Raw genomic sequence first — 24,486 nt, 5'->3', positions numbered from 1 at the left:
ATGAAAGATCTGTACTTAATAAGGCAAGGTCTGTGATTGTTGCCTTGACCTAGTTTGTTGGAATTGGAAATATGAAGTAAATAACATAAATAGAGAAAGTTATTTGCCCCTATCAAACCATTGGATTGGCGGAGATTGTCAATTTTGATGATCTCAGCCAAGGAGGTGTGACAGTGGGTGGAGCAAAACGCCAGGCCAATCAGTATCTCCTCATGGAGATGCATTGAATCAATGCATCTCTATGAGGAAAGTTCAGTGTCTCCATGTGTGAAAGAATTTACTTTTATTCCAAGGTTCAAGCTTATAGGTGTCATATTAGATATCCTATATTAAAATTGGCTAACTTGGACTCAGGAAATGCTTAATGCTTAAAACAACACTTAAGACCTTATATGTCTAGTTCGGGGAGCAGATAGCCCCCACCTAAGCTGTCTCTCCTAAATCAGTCTGTTCTCTTTCTCTGAACTTATCTGTTATATGTACATAACGTTCATCCCTATGTCTTATCTGTACTCCTTTCACCGTTTCACTCCCATCCTACTACTGTTTTATGAGTATTTTCACATAAACACTTACTTTTTAATGTATAAAAACACATACTGAAAAATAAACGAGAGGCTTATTTTGAATACCAACAGGTGTCTGGTGTCTGAATTCACGCTCCTCCAAGTGCACTTGAAAAAATAATTTGGGCTCCCTTGAATATACAAAAGATCACATCGGATCTATATCACATGCAGAGGGCAGAGACACTAAAAGTCAGTGCTGCACAGTCCAGCACTGCCCCAGGAAGCACCTCTAGTGGCGGTCTGAGGAGTTGTAGTTAGTCTGGTGACTGGTGTCCCTTTAAATCTGCATACAGTAGTCTAAACACTAATGTTGCAACAGTAACATTTTGTGTCCCAGAAATACCCAGCCACACCTGTAACAGTAACTGGAGCATTAAAGGTGTGTAGATGCAATAGCACTGATCTCGGTCGCTGCAACCTATCTGGAGATGCAAGTAGATTATGCCCACACAGGACATTGCATACAGATGCATTCTGCATCATTAACACCTGTGCTCAGTGCCAAACAGTAAAAGAGCACAAACTAAAGCTGGCAACTACAGACTCCAACCTCATCTGTTATTTTTTGGGGGGGTACAGTAATAGAGATGTGAAAGGAATAAGGATTTTTTTTTTTTTTTTTACAATTTCATCTCATTAACCCCTTAAGGACGCATGACGTGTGTGACATGTCATAAATCCCTTTTATTCCAGAAGTTTGGTCCTTAAGGGGTTAAAGTGGTTATAGTGACTAGACTCCTCTGGTGTTGTCCCTCGATTAAGTGATTTTCAAATGGTTTTACACTGTTGGTACCCAGCTCCCGAAGTACGGCCCCCACTGGAGGTATGGCTAAGGTAGACTGGAGGTATGGCTAAGGTAGACTGGAGGTATGGCTAAGGTAGATATTACACTCTGCCGGATCCATACTAATTCATACCAGCATATCATAAGCTAGAACGGTCAGCTGACATTTTCAGGCATTTTACACTGCCCATTTCTGCTTGAGTGAATTCCTCCTCAGTATCCCTAGCAGCAGAGAGGGGCGTGATAGCCAACAATCCTTATTCAAGGTTATACAATGAACAGAGGGACTGTGTCGAGGACTCCAGCCACTATAGTGTGTAGGATAAAATCTCAGTAGCTTCTCTGAAATATTTCAGCTCTGATTGCCAAGAAAAAAATATTTTGTAGCTGTTCACACTGCATGGGTTTTGCCTGCTTACGGTTTCCAGAGTAGGCTAGTTCAATAATAAAGACTGACTTGGCCCATAAAGCCAATAATTAATAAATGCCATGTATTTACAGCTATTCCATAATACATTCAATTTCCAGGATTGTAAAATGAATGTAATCTAATTATGTTAGACATGAGATAAAACCCTTTTTCTTTTTGTGCCCATATTGCTCCTGTCAACAGGACAAATTATACATAGGATCCAACAACCTACTCCAACAACGTAGTATGTAACACAATCGCGCAGCCTGTAGGTTCTAGATCAACAAATATGGGTAAGTAGAAAGGCTAAAATGGACAATTAATGAAAATTAACAAACTACTAATGTAAATAGCTAGCATTTAGTTCACACTTCTATTAATTATTTCCTCACTATATTATGTCTTTTAAATGTAATAAATATGCCATCACAATATGTGCAGATTCCGGTTTATTTTAATGCACTATAAAAAGTTTGTTCCTCAATCGCAACTTAAAAATTTTTCTTACTGTCAAATGAACGGATTATAAAATGTTTGTTATTTAAAATAAATCCAGACACACACACACACACACACAATTATTTTAACATGATGATAGTTATTTGCTACGAAGCCTTTTCTTTTTTTAAGTAAGCATCGGAAAAAGCAAATTATTTAAGTGAATGCAAAATGAATAGACTTTTTTTTTTTTAATTTTTAAAATTCTTCACATGCTTCACTTAAGCCTACCACTGTCTATTGAGTGAACAGATTTGCTTAATAATGACTAATTGGACTGGTGAAGGTTTGAAAAGAACATTCCTGCTCTGTGGACTTGCACAAATGCAGGTGATTGCAGTATATAAAAGACTTTGCTTTCACACTGAAAGTAAAATGGAAAGCATAAAACAATGTAGGACGCAGATTGAGATTTGAAAATAACAAAAACAAAAAAAGGAAAAGAAAGAGTAAAATTCAAAATAAATAGTGAGTCTAGCTCTTTCGCTTAAATATGAAAATCTAAGTCTTATGACTCAGTTTAAGGTTCCATAATCCACACTAAGTTTGTTTATTAAGCAAATGATGTGCGTTGTGCTAATAGCTCATGTTATTCAATGAAATGGGTGAAATGATTTGGTAGCAAGAGTTTGCAGGTGGGTCAGGAACATGGCAGAAACGTTCAATCTTCTGTCTGACTACTCCACCTACCTGCCCAGAAATGTATTACTCAGCGAATCTCAGAGAAACATAAGCTTGCTATTAAAATGTAAAGGGAAACACCAAGATGGAATAACCCCTTAAGGACTGAGCCAAATGTGCACGTCGTGATCAAAATAAAACGTAAACAAAACCTGGAATTTCACTATATGTCTGTTCAACCGTAATTCACCTCTTTCATATTAAGTGCGCCGACACTTATTATATATCATTTTATTCAGGGGGAAACAGGGCTTTCAATTAACATCAAATATTTAGCTATGAAACGTAATTTAATATGAATAAAATATAAAAACAGATGGGAGAAAATTAGAAATGTTTTAGTTCTTCATGACATTTTAACTGTAAATGTCATAATACTGTTTGCTTTTACTGCAATAAAATACACCTATTTGTATTCAATGATGTCTCACGTGTAAAACAGTACCCCCCTATGTACAGATTTTATGGTGTTTTGAGAAGTTACAGAATCAAATATAGCACGTTACATTTTTCTGTTTTTTTTACAATGAAATTCGCCAGATTGCTTATGTTGCCTTTGAGACCGTATGGTAGCACAGGAATGATAATTACCCCCATGATACAATACCATTTGTAATAGTGGACAACCCAAGGTATTGCAAATGGGCTATGTCCAGTCTTTTTTATTAGCCACTTGATCACAAATACTAAATAAATAAATATATATATATATATATATATATATATTATATATACACACACACATTCATATCAAAATACACAATCAATTATATTGATACCTGTCCTGATGAAAGCTCCATGTTGGAGCTGAAACGTTGATATTTTATATGGAATAAATAAAAGCTAAATTTTACTACTTACACCCATATCTACCTTTGCCACAACCAGCACCGGGCACTACAAAAGTCTTCTTGGAGTGCAAGCTACTACGATTAATATATATATATATATATATATATATATATATATATATATATATATATATTAATCAATATCATTCTACGAGTATTTTGATATTAATATATATATATAAATATATATTTTATTTAAAAGTTTTTTGAAACTTTTATTTTACTTTTTTTCAGGCAGCAGGGCACTGCTGGCACTGCTATTGACGGCTATGCCGTCCATGTGATCGTGAGGTCCTCGCGATCACATGGCCCAGGTGGGCTGGAACAGCAGCAAGGGGACTCCCTGGGATGGCAGGTAAGTCCCCCCCACTGCGATCGCCGGCTAGCGGGTAAACACAAAGGACGGCAGGGACGTGCTATGCCGCCCGCCGGCGTTTAGAGCCAGGTCCCCAAGGACGACATAGCCCACCCGCCGTCCTTAAGGGGTTAAACATATGGAAAATGTATAAGAAAGCCACTTAAATTAACGAAGAAGGATTATAATGATAACTATCATACTAATTAGAGATTATTAGCCGATTCCTGGCATTCACACTTTAAAAAAAATAAAGTCATGTACTTTATGGCTTTAAGCAGAAGACGACATATGTGGCTCGGCAAGATGCAGAAAAACTGTGATAAAGAAACTGCTGCTAAATAATCACATACGCTGTGGTGGGCAACTGTAAGAAGCTTGGAACATTCCAAAATGAATTCAATATTCAAAGCATTACTGCCATCTTTTAAGTGGTCTGAAAGCTTACCCAAGAAGTGCTAGAAAGTCACAATTAAATATATGAGACATTTCCAAATTGCTTTTACATGCATTTAAAAACCAGCAGTCAAAAAACCTTTTAATCAATGCTCTTTTCTATTACTGAAGGTGCTCTATGAGCAACTACCTATTAATCCAGGAAACAAAATTAATAATAATTAAAAACATGACCTACACATTCTCCTGAAGAATGGTTACACACACACACACACACACACATATGGGAAAACAAGGGGCTGGCTGCACTCACTTGAACATGCTTAAAGGACCACTCTAGTGCCAGGAAAGCATACTCGTTTTCCTGGCACTAGAGTGCCCTGAGGGTGCCCCCACCCTCAGGGACCCCCTCCCGCCCGGCTCTGGAAAGGGGAAAAGGGGTAAAACTTACCTTTTTCCAGCGCTGGGCGGGGAGCTCTCCTCCTCCTCTCCGCCTCCGTTCCTCCCCGTCGGCTGAATGCGCACGCGCGGCAAGAGCTGCGCGCGCATTCAGCCGGTCACATAGGAAAGCATTCATAATGCTTTCCTATGGACGCTTGCGTGCTCTCACTGTGATTTTCACAGTGAGAATCACGCAAGCGCCTCTAGCGGCTGTCAGTGAGACAGCCACTAGAGGATTAGGGGGAAGGCTTAACTAATTGATAAACATAGCAGTTTCTCTGAAACTGCTATGTTTATAAAACAATTAGTTAACCCTAGCTGGACCTGGCACCCAGACCACTTCATTAAGCTGAAGTGGTCTGGGTGCCTAGAGTGGTCCTTTAAATGGGGTGCTGCTGGATGCCAATAAGTACAGTAAAAATGAAAATCCAGCGTACTCCCTTATCTACTAAACAGCTACGTTGGTGCTGACAGATTTTGCTAGTTTTATTAAAACCACCTAATCTAGGCAAAAACCAATGGGGGTTTAGTTACATTATATGATCATACATTGCATAAGCCTGCCACAACGTCAATGTACCCCATCCTTGGCAGGTCCTACTCTAACAACCAACTGTCTACTAAATGAGCTACTCACTTGGGGAAATCCTTCCATCTCAAGTTCTCTGCAGTACAAGGCTGCATAGGGTACTGAGATGAGGCACCTGTGACAGGGAGGGGTGCAAAACCAAGGATCTGGCTAGACTCCTAAATATAAATGGGAAAACAAGGGGCTGGCTGCACTCACCTGAACATGCTTAAATGGGGTGCTGCTGAGGGTCAATAAGTACAGTAAAACTTTTGCCTAGATTAGGTGTTTTTAATAAAACTAGCAAAATCTGTCAGCACCAAAGTAGCTGTTTAGTAGATAAGGGAGTGCGCTGGATTTTCATTTTTACCACACACACACACATATATATATATATATATATATATACACACACACACACACACACACACACACACACACACACACACCTATACTTTGCATCTTTTTCTAAGTTGTGTTCCAAATCTGTTGTATACAGCAAACACAGACTCCAAGGAAACCATGTTTAAAATGGAATGAGGCAAAAATGTGATTCTTTGTTAAACTAATTTGCATTTGCCCCCCCAAAACCTTTCCCGTAGTAACATCACTGCAGATTTGTGATTTCTGTGGGAAAAGCAAGTCGTATGGCTTGACTGGTGTGCAGATTTTTGTTTAACATTGTAATATATTTATATACACACACACACACAATACTTGTACCACACAATAAAGCGCCACCAGTGAAAGGAAAAAACAGGGGTAAGAAATAGTAAAATTACCCCTTGCTTCTTTCAATGTAGATAAATATAAGATGTCTCTAAATCTTCTTAAAGTATACACACACAAGAATATCTACAACAAGAAAAAACTAAGATAGTGTAATAAGGTCAGGTGGGTGCTTAAAGGCTATTCAATGTTGCACTCACAGAAAATTGAATGACAAAAGGCCTTAAGCTCCTCCAATATGTTTTTCTTCTCTCTTCTTCTTACTAAATATCCAAAACATACATAGGGAGAGAGAAGAATAATAAAATAATAATAAGAATAATAAAGCTGAAATTTTGGCTGAAAGTGTTCTTTTGTTTCTAAGAAACAAGCAATAAAATCTCCTATTGCTAGCCTTCATATATCAATATGCTTTCAGCAGTCGTGTAGGGGGACCTTTATTTTAAATGTATTGATATAAGAAACACAAACTAGTAAGCTTCGGCTGGTTACATATAAAACGAGGAAGAATCTTTGGCTGTGGACTCAAAACTAGCAACAGTAAAGTTTATAGAGGTCCGTGGTGCTGATTACATAGTAGCAAACACTGATGTGGTTTCTGTGTGCCTGGAGCCTTATCAGTAGTGAGGCACGACTATGTACTACAAAAATAAAAAAATGTGTATCTTCACAAACACAGGTTTGCTTTACTCTGTTCAAGCCATTAACGAGTTTTAACTTTGCATAAATCAAACAAAACGTAAAATTAAAAATGGTCTGTTTTGTTTACCTTCTAACATTTTAACTGATTTAAAGTACAGATTTGCAGGTTTAATATTGCAAATATTACAAAATGCTCCTTGAAACAGCAGAATCTAGCATTCTAGTTTTCCTTTTAAGACCAAAGCTCAAGGGACATGCAAGAAAGTACTTCAGAGAGAGAGGGGTGGCTTTATAGAGGAGTCTCGCAGCAGGAATGCTAATCAAATAAAATAAAGATAAAAATTGGCAGACCTCTCTCTATAGTGAACATAAAATAAAGCAGAGGATAAATTGCAGTCTGAGGTTTTAAAGCTTAAATAAAATGAACAGACGGGATGGCTAAACTTTTCATCTGTGTCCAATTCTACACTTTATACCGACATGTTGACAAAGGAACTGTGTGTTTATAAAAATAAGGCAGTTGTTAACAACATACAGTTTTCATAAAGGTGGCGTGTGGGTCAAAGCTTTAGAATTAAAGGTAAACAACAGTCACACTATGATATGGGCTTTTTCCTTTTCTGCAACATAGGATATGTTTGTAAAATATATGAACTGTGACTAAGAGTTTAAAAGGAATACACAAAATATATAGAGCACTGCAGCCTGTTGATTTGCTTTATGTACGAAGTGTGTGTCCTGTTTTTTTCTCATTTTATAAAAGTGCAGATTTCAATAGAAATCAATACTTTTATAAATGAACCTTTTTACAACTCTCCAGATGTCAGACAGCTAGTCCTGTTACATCCAGATAGTTTAACTATATGAATCTTAGCAACTACCCAGAGAACCTGCCTTACAAATACATTCTGTGGCTGTCCAATCACAGACTTCTCAATGAGCTACATTACTTTGACTGGACCGCCACAGAAAGCCTGTACTGGGGAAGTACAGAATGGCGTGCAGTAACTGCTGATACCAGACTTGCAGCTATTGCAAGCCAAGATTTCACATACTCCCAAAAATGAAGTGATTTAAGTGTAAAATAATAAAATATAAAGCACCTAGAGCTTTGTAATAGCACTATAAAATGAACTCTTGCATGCACTCCTAACCTCTCACTGCTGCTGGCTGGAATACCTTGCTTTGATGGAGTATTTTGTACTGTTAAATGGTGCTGGGGGAGATAGGGTAGAGTCTCTAAGTTAATGTCCTATGATGATTTACCCATGCAATGAAGAAGTCCTCACTCAATTTCAATACATTTGTACTGTGGAGAACAGTGAAATATTAATTCCACAATTGTGTATGCTCTACAAGTGACTGCTAAGAGACCTTTTCGGTCTAGAAAAATCCAGATATTTTGGCAAACAACCAGGGACACCTGATACATGCAGCAAACCAAATTCAGCTATCCTTGTCCATGGGTAATCACTTTATGCAGGAATAAACTTATTTGGCCATTAGTACTCAATGTCGAATTAAAGAAACACTATATGGTCAGGAACACAAACATGTATTCCTGACCCTATAATGTAAAAAAACAAAAAACAAACAAAAAAAAAAAACACAATTTAGCCCCCCGGAAGCCCCTTAAATACAGTAAAAACTCACCTTTGGTTTAGCACTATGCAGAGTTACTGGTGCTTGCTCTGCACTTGATTCGCCTAATTGGATCACATCATCAGAATTGATAATGATCTGAGCCAATCCAATGCTTTCCCATAGAGATTGTCCATTTTGAATATTTTAACCAAGGAGGCAGGGCAAGGGGGGGAGGGGTGGCAAACTCCTCACTCACCAGTCAGTATCTTTTCATAGCGATGCATTGAGCCAATGCATCTCTATGGGGAAAGTTCAGTGCCTCCATGCAGAACGTCACTGAAGGTGTCCCTAGGCAGCAATGTAAAAGGCGGTGTTTAGATGAAAAGGCCTGCAGGTACAAGCTATAGACACCAGAACTACATTAAGCTGTAGTTATTCTGGTGATTATAGTGTCCCTTTAAGGTTCTGCATTATCTGAGAACACCTTATCTGTTTAAATAAATTGCAAGTGGCTGATTAAAGCTGGGTTAGACTTTCCTATGAGAACTATATGGAGTCTATTTAATAGGGATTGTAATGAAATACTAGTGCAACTACATCACTGAAATACACTAGAGAGGACAGAGGGGCAAGTAACCATTTAAAGTACAATCATTTATTTATGGAGGAATAGAGAGTTTCTTCTAAGTTGCTGCCCACAGGTCAGAACTCTATCTAGCTAGATCTTACCACCACATGTGAGTGAGAGGGGGAGAGAGAGAGAGAGAGAGAAATGGGGAAAGGGGGGGGGGAAGAGGGAGGAGAGGGAGGAGAGAGAGAGAGAGAGAGAGAGGGGAGAGGGAGAGAGAGGGAGAGAAGAGAGGGAGAGAAGAGAGGGAGAGAAGAGAGAGGGAGAAGAGAGAGGGAGAAAAGAGAGGGAGAGAAGAGAGGGAGAGAAGAGAGGGAGAGAAGAGAGAGAGAGAAGAGAGGGAGAGAAGAGAGGGAGAGAAGAGAGGGAGAGAGAGAAGAGAGGGAGAGAAGAGAGGGAGAGAAGAGAGGGAGAGAGAGAGGGAGAGAAGAGAGGGAGAGAGAGAGGGAGAGAAGAGAGGGAGAGAGAGAGGGAGAGAGAGAGATAGACTATTGTTCTATAATACAGGAAATGCATTTGGGGAATAGCTGGACACCAAGACAGAAATGAGGAACAAGACACAATTAGAGATCGGTTTCTTTTATTCATAAGGAGTGTAATGCAGAGGTAGTGTGGAATTTGTAGCTTGTTAAAAGGTGGAGATAAGCAGCTAATTTATTTATTTTTTAACAAGTTTTATGAAGGTTTCAAAAAGTAGTTGCTGAATCTTCAGGCAAGATGAATTAAAACTCAGCCATTCCACCCTCCTCAGAAGATTTTTCTGCCTTCTAATCCCCTCCAATGTGTATTCCCATAAAACTAATCTCACATGTAAACAAGCTTTTCACTTCAGGTTAGGAAATACAAGATCAGAGATAAATCACAGCGAAGAGAAGTGACACACATTTTGAAATAATCGCCCTTCTTCCAACAAATTGGACTAAAGCTCTGCAAGCTGTGTATTTGTTCCAGGCAAGCTGATCCTATCAAATGGGAGGAGAAATCTAAATTGTGTGAATATATATATAGCATATACATACATGCATGCATACACACATATTTACATGCACCCAAAATGGCATTGGACATGACTGTCACGATGGATTTTATTCTGTAATCTTACACTTTGAGCCCATTAGCGCTGTGAAAGACTTCAAAGGAAGCCACATATCTGGGGAGAGATGTTACAAGCTATAAGCAGGGAGACATGCCCTGCATTTATCAAAAGAAAATATGACAGATTAACACTGCAGTGGCACAGTATACTGACATTTTTAAACACATTGCTGATCTTAGCAGCAGGGGGACAAGTCTGCCTACTTTAAAATAAATGCTAAATAATCCAAACAATCATATGTACGGTATTTCATTATTTCATTTTTTAAATATATATATATTTTCGTTTTAAATCTAAGGGCATAAAAAAAGAATGAATTTGCGTTTGATGTGTCTTGCCACATCATGTAAGTGACTAGCTGCCATTTTCATCATTTCTTTCATCACTTTGTACAGTCCCAAAGCTTGAAATGTACAATAGTAAAATTTGGATGAAAGGACAAGGAGATGTGTAACAGCTCAGCAATCGAAGCATGTGCGACAAATAGCCTCTGCACAAATGCAGAAAATAATTAGCACCAAACAGGGGCATATAACGTTTATATTTCACAAAAGGTTAGCTTCCCTTATTTAAGTAATGGATATGTAAATTCGAAGATAAACGTACTACCTCTTCAGTACTGTTGCCATGATTCATTATTTTCGGTGGTTTTACTAGGTGAATCCCTGACCCTTATTTCATTCTACTATTTGCCAACCTCTTCCTAGATTAAATCTGCTTGAGAAGAACATTAGTATTCTTAAAGCAGGGGGTTTCTTCCCTCCAACGTCACAGCTTAGACTGACATTCCTATACTTCTTTGGCAAAGCTCATGATGCTTTTTGGCTCACGCTCACCAGGGAATAATCAAAGAAACTACAGAGATAACATGGGAGCTGCTGTGAAGGCGAGTGGGTGAACAAGTCTGTCAGTCAGTGATCTTGCTGAAAAGTGGCAGGTTGGGGGAGAGAACATTTTTATTCCATTTTTTTTCTCTCAAATATATAAGTTTCTGAATATTATATGGGTTAACACCCATATAAGTGACACCAAGTCATGTTAGAATAATGCAGTTAGAGTGTAAAGATAGCCCCAAGCGGCTCCTATCTACCGTTTGGAATGATTTTACACAGTGAATGGTTCAGATTTGTGACTCTCATAGGGCTTGTTTTAGCAATTAAGGAACACTCCAGTGTCAGGAATACATACATCAAATCCTGACACTATAGTGTTTAACTATTTAGGCGACCGGGCCCCCACCAATCGTATGGGAAAGGTTAGGTTATATATCTTCTCCCCCCCCATAGGAAAGTATTGGGAGGCTACTGAGCATGCGAGGCAAAAAAGTGCACTGCACCAATTAGCATCTCCTCATACAGATACATTGAATCCATGCATCTCTATGGGGAAGGTTCAGCGTCTTCATGCAGTGTGACACTGACACAGGAAGAACCTCTAGCAACCATCTGTGTGACTGGCACTAGAGATGTTCTTAGGCAGCAAAGTAATCGCTGCCTTTTCTCGGAAAAGATAGCGTTTACAGTGCTCAGCCTGCAGGGACCAGCAATAGACACCAGAACCACTACTCTTCTAGTACAGGTGAATATAGCTAAAGAAAGGGTCTAAATTTCATATCTGTACCCTCATCATCTGCGTTATCCAATTAATTAAACCAATTAGAAAATGCAACGGATTCTTCCGGTTCATCAGTACTGGTTAATACAAAAAAAGAAAAGAAAAAAAAAAAGTTTATGCTCAAAGTTTTTTTGTACACGGACATCAAGTCAGTGCTTCCTTTACAAAATAACTTTTCACGCTTTAATTCTTCACTGTAAAATTCTCGGCTGGCATCTTATTACAGAGAAATATTGACATTAAAACTAATTTTTTTTTTCTCTCCGCAGGTTGCTGCTGCGATTCTTTAAGAAATGCTCCATAAATCATTCCCAAAACCGCACTTTAGAAATTTTTGCAGTGCTTGTTTCTTGGTTATATATCAGAAGCAAACAAAAAGCACAGTGCATTGCATACATGGTCATATTTTTACTTCTACGTTCCAAGGTTAGCCTGTCTAGCCCAGCAGTGAAGCTTGTAAACGAATCCTATATTCTGCAACAAATCTAGGAAAGCTGCAAATAATGTTATGTAGCGAAATAATTATTGCACTGACAGTACATGATGCCAAGGTGGTGGCAATCCAGAATAATTATATTCACATATTTAAATACACGGTTTAAGTAGCATACTTCATTTTTAAGCTTGGTTGCACATCACTACAAATATATATTTTAAAGAGAGTAACATATAAACACATGCAAATTACCAACATTTATCGTAATGACTATTATACCCGCCTGGACATGGCAACATGATTGCTGATCGAAGTATGTGTGCCTTTCCAATCTGCCTGGTGTTCTTACTCGAAATCACACACACTACATGTCACACACACCTGGGGTAAGTTTCTTCACTTTTTAATTTACCTATACATATGTGGTTAGTTTATATATGAATGTATGCTGTCCTGAGGACAGTCCTGATCGGGAAATGAAACGTTGACAGTTCTATGCATCTTTGTTTTTTTTTTTTTTACAGAGAAGTAAAAGCTATGTCCAAAACATTTCAGACATGCCCGTTTGCACTTACACATGATATGGCATAACCTCCCTTTAAGCCTAGAAAGATAATAGTTCAATGCAAGAAGAAATACATTGAGTCACGGGAAAGAGAATTCCCAGCAAAGCGGAAAAGGAGCTCTAACATGTATTATGGTGGCTTTTTTGATGAGGTTTTATCCATAAATAAATCTACAATCAGCGCCATCTACCATCATAAATGGATTACTGTGTAATTCTACTTTTACAAAATGGACAAAACTTTGCCAAATTAAGACTTTTCCAGCGTGGATTAGGGTTAGTGAATTTTTAGTCTAAGGGCACCATACCACATAAGAAATGCATGTTAAAGTTGCCAAATGTTCAAACCATTCAGTTAGGAATGCTGTTCAAACCTAACCAGTAGTAGTTTGCACGTACATATGTATTATTTAGGGCTAACAACAAAAAACTAAAGAGGGAGTCTAGAATAAAATGCATTTTTAAATAGTGTAGAGTAGTCACGTCAGTAGATGAAAGAAGAAGCAACTCAAAAACAATTCAGTTAAAAAAATGTCGCTTTTACACTAGAAGCACCTGTGAGAGGATCTGCAAAAACTAGACTACTGCAAAAGAGGCCTATTTGAAGTATTCATATACTTTGAAAGTTTGGGCCTGGGAAAGGGAGGGTTTGCAAAGGCTGCAGACAACAGATTTATTTTTAGACTGTTTTTAGATTTTATATACCCCCAAAGAAACCATACAGACAAAAATATATGCAGGTTTTCTTGATGGGTGTATCGAGCAAAATGTTAAACATTTTTAAAATAATAATACAGTTTCAATCGAGTGTTACTTTAAAAAGCTAGTTTTATAGCAGTGGAAACAATCTGGAGTTAAACAAAGGAAGACAAGCTTTGTGTATAGATTAAGATTTGTTACCTTGTTAAAAATTCAACAACAGCATCTCCTAAAAACTCCAGACGCTCGTTGTGGTTTATTCTGCAAAGAAAAAGCTCAGTCAGGATCTTTATTAAAGACAAAGCTAAAAAACAAGTGTTCTATTCTCGCTTTCAAAACCCCAGATGAACATTGGGTTTAAAATGTTAAACACTTTACTTCCCTTAAAAGTACTAAACAATGAATATATACATAAAAAAGAGAAAAGAAGGAAGCAAAAAGCATGCTGGTACCTACAGCAGCACTAAGTAGATTTGATAAAAATAGAGCTTAAAAGTAAATTTCTTAGGTCAGATATTGGGCACCTAGAGAATATTACATTGATTGTCAAACTGCGGGTATGCAGGATTAAAAAAATTAGTGCAGTTCACAGCAAGTATATTTATGGATCCATTTTATGAACTCTGGTAGAAATCGGGAATGGGACACAATCAAAAAGTACACTCTCGACAGCCTTAACTCAAAGACACACAAAAAAAAAAAAAAATTTTGATAAACCTACTGTGTTGTTGTTTTAATGTTTTAAAAGGTCTGGCTGGTATCAATTTATTATAGCAGAGCTTCTGTAAGGATAGAAAGGCTTTTCGCTACTGAAGATTATTAAAGCTCAATTAAACCTAAGAAACTGTATTAGTTAGCTAAGCTTAAAACTGTATATAAAAGTTGTTGCCTACTTAATTATTAACTGTCCCTATGCACCATTGTCTGGGGATCTGTTGTATAATCTACTGTTTAGTCAACCAAACCATTTAACGTAGAATAATTCTTCGACTTTTAATTGATATCATCAGAGCCGGGGGGCGGGGGGTTGGGGATTAAATCACATATACAAACACGTTTACATATAATTACATTTCAAAAGCTCTAAATATGTAATAATATATACTTATTCTTACCTTGAAGGGGTTGGATCATCTTGCCCCAGACGAGACATAATGTTTATCAGTGTATTTATTCCTGTATTCACACATAATTAAAGGTAAAAAAAATATATATATATAAGAGATTCATTAAAGAGTCAAATCTGCATGAGAAAAAGATGGAAAGAACCCCCACCCCCCAAAAAAAACTAAAACTAAAACAAAAAACATTAATAGTGGTTTAATCAATGTTCAGGAGCCTAGTCTCATAAAATTATAAGAGCATTTTCTCATCATACACTTATATAAAAAAAAAAAAAAAAAAAACACTAGAGAGCCTACAAATGATGGCTCAACTTTGATCTTTTACTATGGTTAACATGAACAGCAATTACATCAGCTTAATCTCATCATTTTATACAATGCTCTTCAAAATGTATAAATTGCTTGGCTACAAATTCACTTGGACAAGGGCAACAAAAGCCATAATTACAACTAGGCCAGATTTTCAGCAAATAATTACAGAATCAATGCGTTGGCTCTCCTTTTTTAGTATTGCAGTTAAACACTGGAAGGGAATGTGAGAGGAATTCAAAAGATAAATACGATTCCCAAGGTTGAGAAGCTTGTGAGAATAAACTTACATTAAGTGCTCACTGGAAATGCGGGGGAACAGTGAGGCAAACATGCCTGGGTGCGAAATGCAATGTTAAAATCAAAGCTATCGTTTGCAGACTTTACTCTGTTGTAGTTGCTGGCAGCATGACATTTCAGTAGGTTTGATGAATTTTAACTCCCATGATTCCCTTTCAGACTGCTCGGAAATTACGGGATTCCGAATTCAAGAGCATCTGGAGAGCTGCGTATTGCTTGTTCCACTGGGATAAGCTGCAAACTAAAGTACCTTGACAGTGAAATAATCTTCTTAATTAGACAGACATGCTTTTCATGAACAAAGGGCATGGTCAGTCCAGAGCACCTCTTGCATTGTCAGTGATCCTTTTTTATATGTAGAGACAAGGGGAAAAGTGTTGACCTACTCATATCTGTAGCAGACTCAAAGTAGGCCAAAATATTTCATACATCAGTAACAATAAATACGGATTTCCGAGATGGTTAAAGGTGTTTTAACCAAATTAAAGCCCTACCAACAAAACAAATTTCATATCGATTGCTAATACCTACCAAACAGCTGTAGGGGTAATTATTATTATTACTGCATAGCATCGAAACATACCCTTTTTCCGCATGTACATATGGTGAACCTTCCGATCTCCATATTTTGGCTGCCTTATCCCACAGTTGGAAAGGGAATTGCGAGCATGGTCAGGGTTCATCCCAAAATTTAAGTGGTGGCTTGGATGAGTCATTGCCAACTGAAATAAAAAAAGTCAGTGTTTCTCATATTTGTCATAACTAGCAATAAGAAGAAAATGTTTCAAGTAATGACACAATAGGGTTAAAAAAATATGATGATGTAACATGTAACTAGTGTGGCGGCTGCAGTTGCAAGTTTAAAAGAACCCTATAGGGTCAGGAACACAAACCTGTATTTCTGACCCTATACTGTTAAGACCGCCATCTAGCCACCTGCCACCTAAATATAATAAAATTGTACCTTTATTGCAGTCTGCTGCTGCTCTGCCCCTAAACTGCCTGCTTGGTTGACATCATCAGAAGTGTTGATCTGAACCAATCACAATGTTTTGCCATAGGATTGGCTGAGACTGTCAAGGAGGCAAATAAGGGGCAGAGCCAGCACAAGTCAAATACATCCCTGCTCAATCTGCATCTCCTCTCCTCTCTATGAGGAAAGTTCAGTGTCCATGCTAATGATAGAGACACTGAATGTCAGTCACATTGTGCAGCACTGCCCCAGGAAGCACGTTTAGTAGCCATCTGAGGAGCGGCCAGTGGATGTATCCTTGGGCTGTAATGTAAACACTGCCTCTTTTAATTTGGCTTGGGTGAGGGAAATAATACTTCGATAGCAGTCTAACATAGCAATCAAAAAATATAGGTTAATAGAAGATGATGAAGAAAAAAAATAAAAAAATAAAATGGTAAAGAATGGGCAAAACTGGAGAAAAGAAGGACCAAAAATAAAGAAGGGGTGGCATGGCTTCAGATTATAAGGCTGGCAGAACACCAAAGGAAATATAGCCGGCTGATAGTGCCAAAGATGGCCATCACCGATGTAAGAGGATGATGTTCCATTTCAATACAAAACAAATCTAGTTGTATCCATTTGAATTAATAGAAAAATGTGGGTGATATAGCGGTAACAAGGCAAAATAAGGTTACAAGGTTACAAAATAATCATCTCAATTCTGACAGACAGACAGACAGACACAAGCACGCATAAATATTCATGCCAGGCTCTGAAGGAAGCGATGGCAAGACAGACATGCCTCTGGTACATTTTTAAAAAGGTGCTGCCATACATGCAAGCTGTTTACATAGCTAATACCAAAGATGCCGAACAGCTTCAGATGTGCGGTTTTTCCATATAAAATCAAGTAATGATTGTTTAAAAACCCCTACATCTTTCTATACATTGGCTTCTTGTAGGGATTATCTCTTATCTGATAAGAGGGATGTTTTCAAAGTGGAAATGAATGTGGAGACAGAATATAACAGATCAGCTGTCTTGGTACGTTCATCCCCTTGTGCAAAAGCACAGCTCTTATCAGGTAGTGTTGATCTGCACAAATCAGTGCGTGCTGTGCTGAATTAGTCTGGCTGTGTTTATCAAGCAGATGTAAAACACCTTGTCTGGAATTTGATTTTGCAACATTTGGACACTCAAGGAATGGAATAACTATTTTAAAAACCAGCAGTAACATAAGTTATTGAAGCAACCAGATCATCATAAAACATGATTAAATGTATGCATGGCAAAAAGTTTAAAGAAACACTTTGGATACTTGTATGTTGGGTGCCTTGAATAAGTCCCATTTTTATTACTCTGGGTGTGTTTATGTATTATTTTAAAACACCTGCTACAAATTTGCAAGTTGGAGGGGAGGGGCACAACAGTTGAAGTGTATGACTTTTTATGCCAAATCTACAGGTGTATGCAATGTCTGTACATACAATGAGAGATGTTGCATAGTAGAGGTTCAAGACAGTATACATCCCTAAAACACCAACTGCTTCTTGTCCCCGTTCCAAAAAAGTGCAAATTTAAAGAGGATTAGACACTTTTATGAATTAAATTTGGAAACACCCCCATAGATGTCAAGCGAACAGTCAGGAGGACTTCCTGATTCATAAATGTTCAAGCCTAAGCGAGAGCTTCCATAGGGTAGCATTAGTCTAATTGCCCTCTATTAGAAGCATTATACTTGACAGTCACTGCATTTGATTGGTGCATTTGTGGCAATTTCTATGCATTCAACAATTTCATTGAGGTGAAAGGGAACTTTAAAAAAGGTAAGTAATCTTTATTTTTGCATTGCATCGGGTCAGCAGCAGGCATCTAAAGGCCTCTCAATCGTCCCTTGGGTCCCTCCAGGACAACTTTGTACCCCAGTGTCCTGCTTTAGGGGCAACCAGGGAACTGTCCGTAACAAGCAAATACAGGGCACTAGGACCTTGGAGAGCATGGGAGTTAACCTACAGTCAGCTGGCCTTATACGGGCACAGTACATATTCTCGTGTTCACTATTTACACTAGTGCACCAATACACATCTTTTCATTGGGACTTTGTGCGCAAGAGTGAAAACGCCAGATAAGGTACCAAGTTAATGCATACACGCAAAGTTTCTCAGTAGAGACTAACACAAACTATTCAGCATAAGTGATAAATGATATTGAAATTACTTTATTCAAAATTAGGGCTGCAAGCTTTGAATATATGAAATGGAAACTCTGAACTCCATAAAATCCACAGTTTGTTTAACCCCTTAAGGACACAGCTTCAAAAGCATGTCTTACGCTTAAGGACACAAGCCATTTTTTCATTTTTTGCGGTTTGTGTTCAACCTGAATTTGCATTTAGTGAACTTAAAGCGGCACTGTCATGACGAACTTACCTTTCTTTAATCGATTCATCTTCCCTTCCTCTCTCAGGATCTGTTCTTCATTTCTTCCTGTCTGCTCTAGATTTCTTTAAAACATAAGACAAAGTAGGGACTACTCGTCTTATGGAAGCTTCCTGTGCCTGACCAGTTCTGACCAGCAGAGGAGCAAAGTGTGCTTCATTTCCAGTGGTCAGAGCAATTTTCCCATAATTGTCACCTTTTCCCGGTATTTCCACTAAGCATCCTTTCACTTTTCCCAAATGTCCTGTCATCTAGGGAGAACACCGACAAAAATGCGGGATTGCGTCCTAACAGAATGAGAACTGTTTCTCCATTCGTGTTAGGATGCAATTCGGGACTTTGTTCGGATCGAAATTTCATTCAAATGAAAAACTCAGATCTGATTTGTGCCGTGGCTGCATCTTCTTAGTAGATAACTCCCTAATTCCCACGGTATCAGGGAGCTATCTACCAAAAGGCCTTTCAGACAAATTTATTAAGTAAAAAGATTACTTAGTATCCGCGAGTAGGGGCAGGTCTATTAAACACTGTTAAAAAAAACCAAAACAACAGTATCCCCCTTCCCGAGCCCCCACCCGTGCTGCGCGAGTGGGGGCTATTAAACTGAGCGGGGGCCCTAAATAACAATGGGGGGGGGGGGCTAGTTCAGAGCGCTCTGGTTGGTTGGTATAAGCCAACCAGAGCCTAATTGCAGGGCGTGGGAAGGCTTTATAAGCCTTTCCCCGCCCTGCGGAGCTCAGTCGGCGCCGTGCTCTCCATGGGTGAAAATAGATTATTGTTTTAGCGTTGGGTTTTTTTCTTTTTGCACTCTGGCTTTTTATTTTATTTTTCTACGGGTATTATAGGTTTTTATTTGGCCTTTTTTGGGGCTGAAAAATGAAGATTTTAGGAAAAAAGAAGACATAATTTGGTAAGTTTTGTTTTTTTACAGGTACTTAATGAAGAACAGATCCTGACAGAGGGAGAGAAGTGGAATCGATTAAAGAAAGGTAAGTTCAGCATGACAGTGCCGCTTTAACCCAAAATAAAAATCACATAAAATATATTGTAGAAATTTATGATGGTAAATATGTTAAATGAGTGCTGAAACCCAACAGCAACCAATTGATGGCATGCTTTTCTATGGGGATTTCTCCAACGCTGGATGTCCTCATGCAGAGGATGAGGACGTCCAGTGTCAGCACCAGTAAACTTCAGGAAATGCCTCTAGTAGCTGTCTAGCAGACAGCCACTAGAGGCTGTCTTAGTCCTGCAATGTTTTACATTGCAGGACTAAGGGCAATAGGGACACTGCACCCAGACCACTTCAATGAGATTAAGTGATCTGGGTGCCTGTAGTGTCCATTTAAGTAAAAAAAAGTTCAAGTTTAATATCTGGTTTTGTATATTTGTGTGTCTCAAATGACATACAATTCTTTTAGTGTTGTATTTTCCATGGTTGTATTGACTTCCTGCATCTGGAAAGAATGAAGAGCAAAGACATTGCTCTGATCAGCAGAGAAAGCATTCTGTCAATTGATCTGTAGCTTCCAAAATTTGATTCTAACAAGCTACACCAGGATCGGTCAGAATCGGAAGGATAGTTTTTCTTGGATATAAACAAAATATGTCTGTCATCAGAACACATGGATTAAAATAAATAAAATCGTAGCATTAATGTATTATGGGACAGTACAGCATAGAGATTAAAAATGGATATATAATGTACCTTATACCTGAACCGGAAAATAAAAAAAGCAAATAATGCAAAAAATTTAAATAGTAATAATAATAATCATTATTATTATTTTATTCTTATAAACCAAAGTCATAATTAATACCTATCAGTCTAAAATGGCAAATAAATAAAAAGAAAGGTCAATATTTTAGTTTAAAAAAAATGCTAAGAACATCTTCACGACCTACTAATAAAATACACCCTGTAATATGGTATATCAATGTGTCAAACAAATGCTAAAAAAATCCTAAAACCATTCATTATTTTTCTCATTCATATATCAGTGATGTATTAGTCACCAAATATAAGAGACTATACTCACTCCAATTGTTGGTTGGTATGTCTTTAAGTGAACAAAATAGTTGTTCTGATCAAACTTATGGCAACCTTTGCTCTGTGTGAATTAGAAAACAATAGGGAGCTTTTATAGCAAACTATTTCAGTCACAGTAACCATTGGTCATTGATAAGCAGACAATCTTGAGGAAACTTCAGTGTCTTCACGCAGAGGGTTGAGACACCTAAAGTCCAACACTGCCTCAGGAAGCACCTCTGGTAGCCATCTGAGAAGTGGCTACTGGAGGTATCCCTAGGCTGTAATGTACACACTGCCTTTTCTCTGAACAGTGTTTACAGTGTTTACTGCAAAAAGTGTAAAGGGAATGATTCTACTCAACAGAACAAATACAATAAGCTGTATTTGTTCTGTGACTATAGTGTCCCTTTAAATTTACTTATAGTTTAAAAAAAAAAAAAAAATGAAAAAAATCTTTGTTTTAAAAAACAAATTGCTATAAAGAGTGCAACGTTCCCAAAGCTTAAGGTGGTTTCACACTTGCCACATCGCCATAAGAAATATCACTAGTCCAATCAGGTGAGCGTGGATGCCATTCATGGCAGGAAACAGGTTAATCTGATTAGCACTTAGCCTTGTGTGAGATAGCAGATGAAATCTCGTATACTTTCTCTCACGTGTCTTGCATTTTGTAGGCTTGACAAGATAAATGTACCTCATCTCTCGACTTGGAAATGAAAAATTACTTTGCTGCCTTAATGCATTGGTTTTAAACTGATTAAAGATTAACTGCATTTGCCATTTTACAATGTGTTGGCAGATGCTGCACATAAATTTGGGCCCTAAGGAAACATATATGAGGGGCCCTGCCATTAAACTTTACAATGTACTTAATGTCACATTATCACAGAAAAGATCAAATGGCATTTTGTTCAATGCAGATGCACAGTACTGAGCAAGCAATGAGGCTCTATATGCAGGGTTATTAACACTGCCAATATACAAGTTAAATCTTAATATTAAAGTCTACATAGATTTTTTTTAATGCATTACAAAAAAAAAAGGTACAAAAAGCTGTAAAGGGCATTTGTCGCACAATAATGACTTGGCAGCACTTGCTGGTTATTAACATATACAGTTCACATGGCAAACAGAAAAAATATCAAAGTATATTCATTCTTTACTATTAGCAGAATAATGAAAAAAGTCACACCACTTCATATTGTACCAGACAGAAAAGCAATCAAGCACTCCCCCTTAAATATAAATGAATACATAAAAAACAACTTTTGACTGACGATCGAGGAACTGGCAGGTGCGCTGAAAGTAACTAAATCCCACAGAGCCCCCGGACCAGATGGCCTGCCTATAACATATATCCGCGCCTTCAGGGAGATCCTTCTGCCGAGACTCCTGGAGGGATTGAACTCACTACGAGCGGAGGGTCAGTTCCACACGGACACCCTGAGGGCGACGGTCACGATTATCCCGAAGGAGGGTAAGGATCCCACTAATTGTGCCAGTTATCGACCAATTTCGTTATTGAACGCGGATCTGAAAATCTTCGCCAAGGCCCGGGCATTGCCAGATTTCATACACCCAGACAGGTTGGTTTTATACCCGGGAGGGAGGCCCGCGACAACACCATCCGGGCCCTTAACATCATCCACGCAGCCAGGGTCAATAGGCGGGAAATAGTACTACTCTCCACGGATGCCGAAAAGGCATTCGACTGGGTAGATTGGACCTTCCTGTCGGAGACCTTGCGGCACATGGGGTTTGGACCATACCTGCGAACCTGGGTAGCAGCGCTATACAGAACACCTACGGCCCGCATAAGGGTTAATGGAGCAATTACTAAACCGTTCAACATCCGCAACGGTACGAGGCAGGGCTGTCCCCTGTCCCCCCTCCTGTTTGCCCTCACTCTTGAACCCTTTCTGGAGGCAGTCAGACGTATCACGGGGTTCCGCCTGGGCGAGGTCGAGCATCGGGTAGCGGCTTATGTAGACGATCTGCTTTTCATCCTAGACCAGCCAAGAATCTCAATCCCGAACTTACTGGAGGCATTTGAGAAGTACAACAAGGTCTCTAAAAACTTGACTTAGATAAATCAGAAGCCATGCCGCTAGCACGGGATACAGCCTTAACACAACATATTGAAAAGCACTTCCCGTTCAGAATCTGCGCAACTAAACTCCGATACCTGGGAGTCTGGTTACCTAAGGAACTTGTGCACATATACCAACTGAACTTCACGCCCCTTCTCGCGACCTTGCAGCAGGACATAAAACGATGGACACCCCAGTACACCTCATGGTTCCGCCGTATAAATGCAATTAAGATGAATGTAATTCCCCACAGTTTAAACCTGTTCCAGACACTACCCACGACCGTCCCACTGGTGTTCTTCCAGACGCTAAACACAAATATCCGACAGTTCGTCTGGAATCGGCGACCTATGTGCATCCGGAGAATGATTCTGGAAAGACAGAAGAACGAGGGAGGCACAGGTCTCCCATCAGTACTCACATACTACCAAGCGACGCACCTGCACCGACTGGTTGATTGGCATGCCAGCCCCAGCACCAAACAATGGGTGAGCATGGAACTACAACAGGCACGGGGAGGATTCCCGCCATGCTGCGGCTGGGGGTGCTATGTACGGAGACATGCGCACAGGAAACCCGATGATTGACGCAACACTGAGGGTCTGGTGCGGGGCTAGATACCCCAAACAACTTACCACATCCCCCAACCCGCTCACACCCATAACCAATAACCCGAGACTAGCGGACGGACTCAGCCCCGCCGCCTTGACGCACTTCCAGGCAACGGACTGGGTATACTTACGCCAATGGTGTAATGGACCGAAACTCAAAACCCTGATGGAACTGACACAGGACCGAAGACTGACCGGACTGGACGAATTCCACTATCATCAGCTCAGAACATACTATGCTGCCATGGCCGGAAAAAAACACTTACAAGCCTGCTGATATATCTTGAACAACTATGCACAGCCAGGCTACACCTCTCACACGGCGTATCAACCCTGTACTCCACGCTACTGCAAAGCGAGGACAAGAGCCCCCTGGGTTTTAACGAATGATGGGAAAAGGAGACAGGGGTCGAACTCACAGACCTCGAATGGGACAAGATCTTCCAGCTGACGCACAGAGGGAACATAAGCTCAAAATACCAAGAATGCAACTATAAAATACTGACACACTGGTACAGGACCCCAGACATCCTCCGGCATGTCCACGAGTCGATATCCGGTGAGTGCTGGAGATGTGGTACGGAATTAGGCACGGGACTCCACATTTGGTGGATGTGCTCACTCATTACACCATACTGGCAGATGATACACCGCACGATCAAAGAAATCATCAACACAGACCTCCCACTACAACCTTTGACGATGTTGCTCAACCACACAAAAATACAAAAAAGGGACTCACCATACACCTGCTCACAGCGGCAAAAGCGCTTATACCAACACACTGGAAAAGCACCACAGTACCCACCTTCCAACAGTGGGTCGATAGGGTCAGGGCCGGATTAAGAGCCCAGTGGGCCTGGTGCTGATAATTATGATGGGCCTAATTACAAAATCTTATTGACCAAAAACACTAAAACAGTCCTACCTCCTAAGCGTCATGTATCTGATGGAGATGATGCTGTAGGGAAACTCATAGGATGCAACTATGAGAAAACACATACCCTTTGCTAATCTCATGCTTTCATCTTTCAAGTAAACCCATACCCCCTAACAGCAGTGTCCAATAAAGCAGGAAG

At 39.2% G+C, this 24,486-nt stretch overlaps 1 protein-coding gene across 2 annotated transcripts in view; it reads right to left on the bottom strand.

Moving 5' to 3' along the window:
• DROSHA (drosha ribonuclease III) overlaps nucleotides 1–24,486 on the bottom strand; it is a 169,148-nt gene that overhangs the window by 50,605 nt on the left and 94,057 nt on the right. For both annotated transcript variants that reach the window (XM_063451827.1, XM_063451828.1), the window contains 3 exons: nucleotides 15,865–16,003; nucleotides 14,664–14,724; nucleotides 13,750–13,809 (listed from right to left, as the gene is read on the bottom strand). In XM_063451827.1, the coding sequence (XP_063307897.1) occupies nucleotides 13,750–13,809; nucleotides 14,664–14,724; nucleotides 15,865–16,003 (260 nt within the window). The remainder of the gene's footprint in view (nucleotides 1–13,749; nucleotides 13,810–14,663; nucleotides 14,725–15,864; nucleotides 16,004–24,486) is intronic.

This window comes from Pelobates fuscus, chromosome 4 (assembly GCF_036172605.1).
Source record: "Pelobates fuscus isolate aPelFus1 chromosome 4, aPelFus1.pri, whole genome shotgun sequence".
In the NCBI taxonomy this organism is placed as follows: domain Eukaryota; kingdom Metazoa; phylum Chordata; class Amphibia; order Anura; family Pelobatidae; genus Pelobates; species Pelobates fuscus.
Note: the sequence above shows the minus strand (reverse complement) of the source record. Positions and strands in the feature narration are given on the sequence as shown.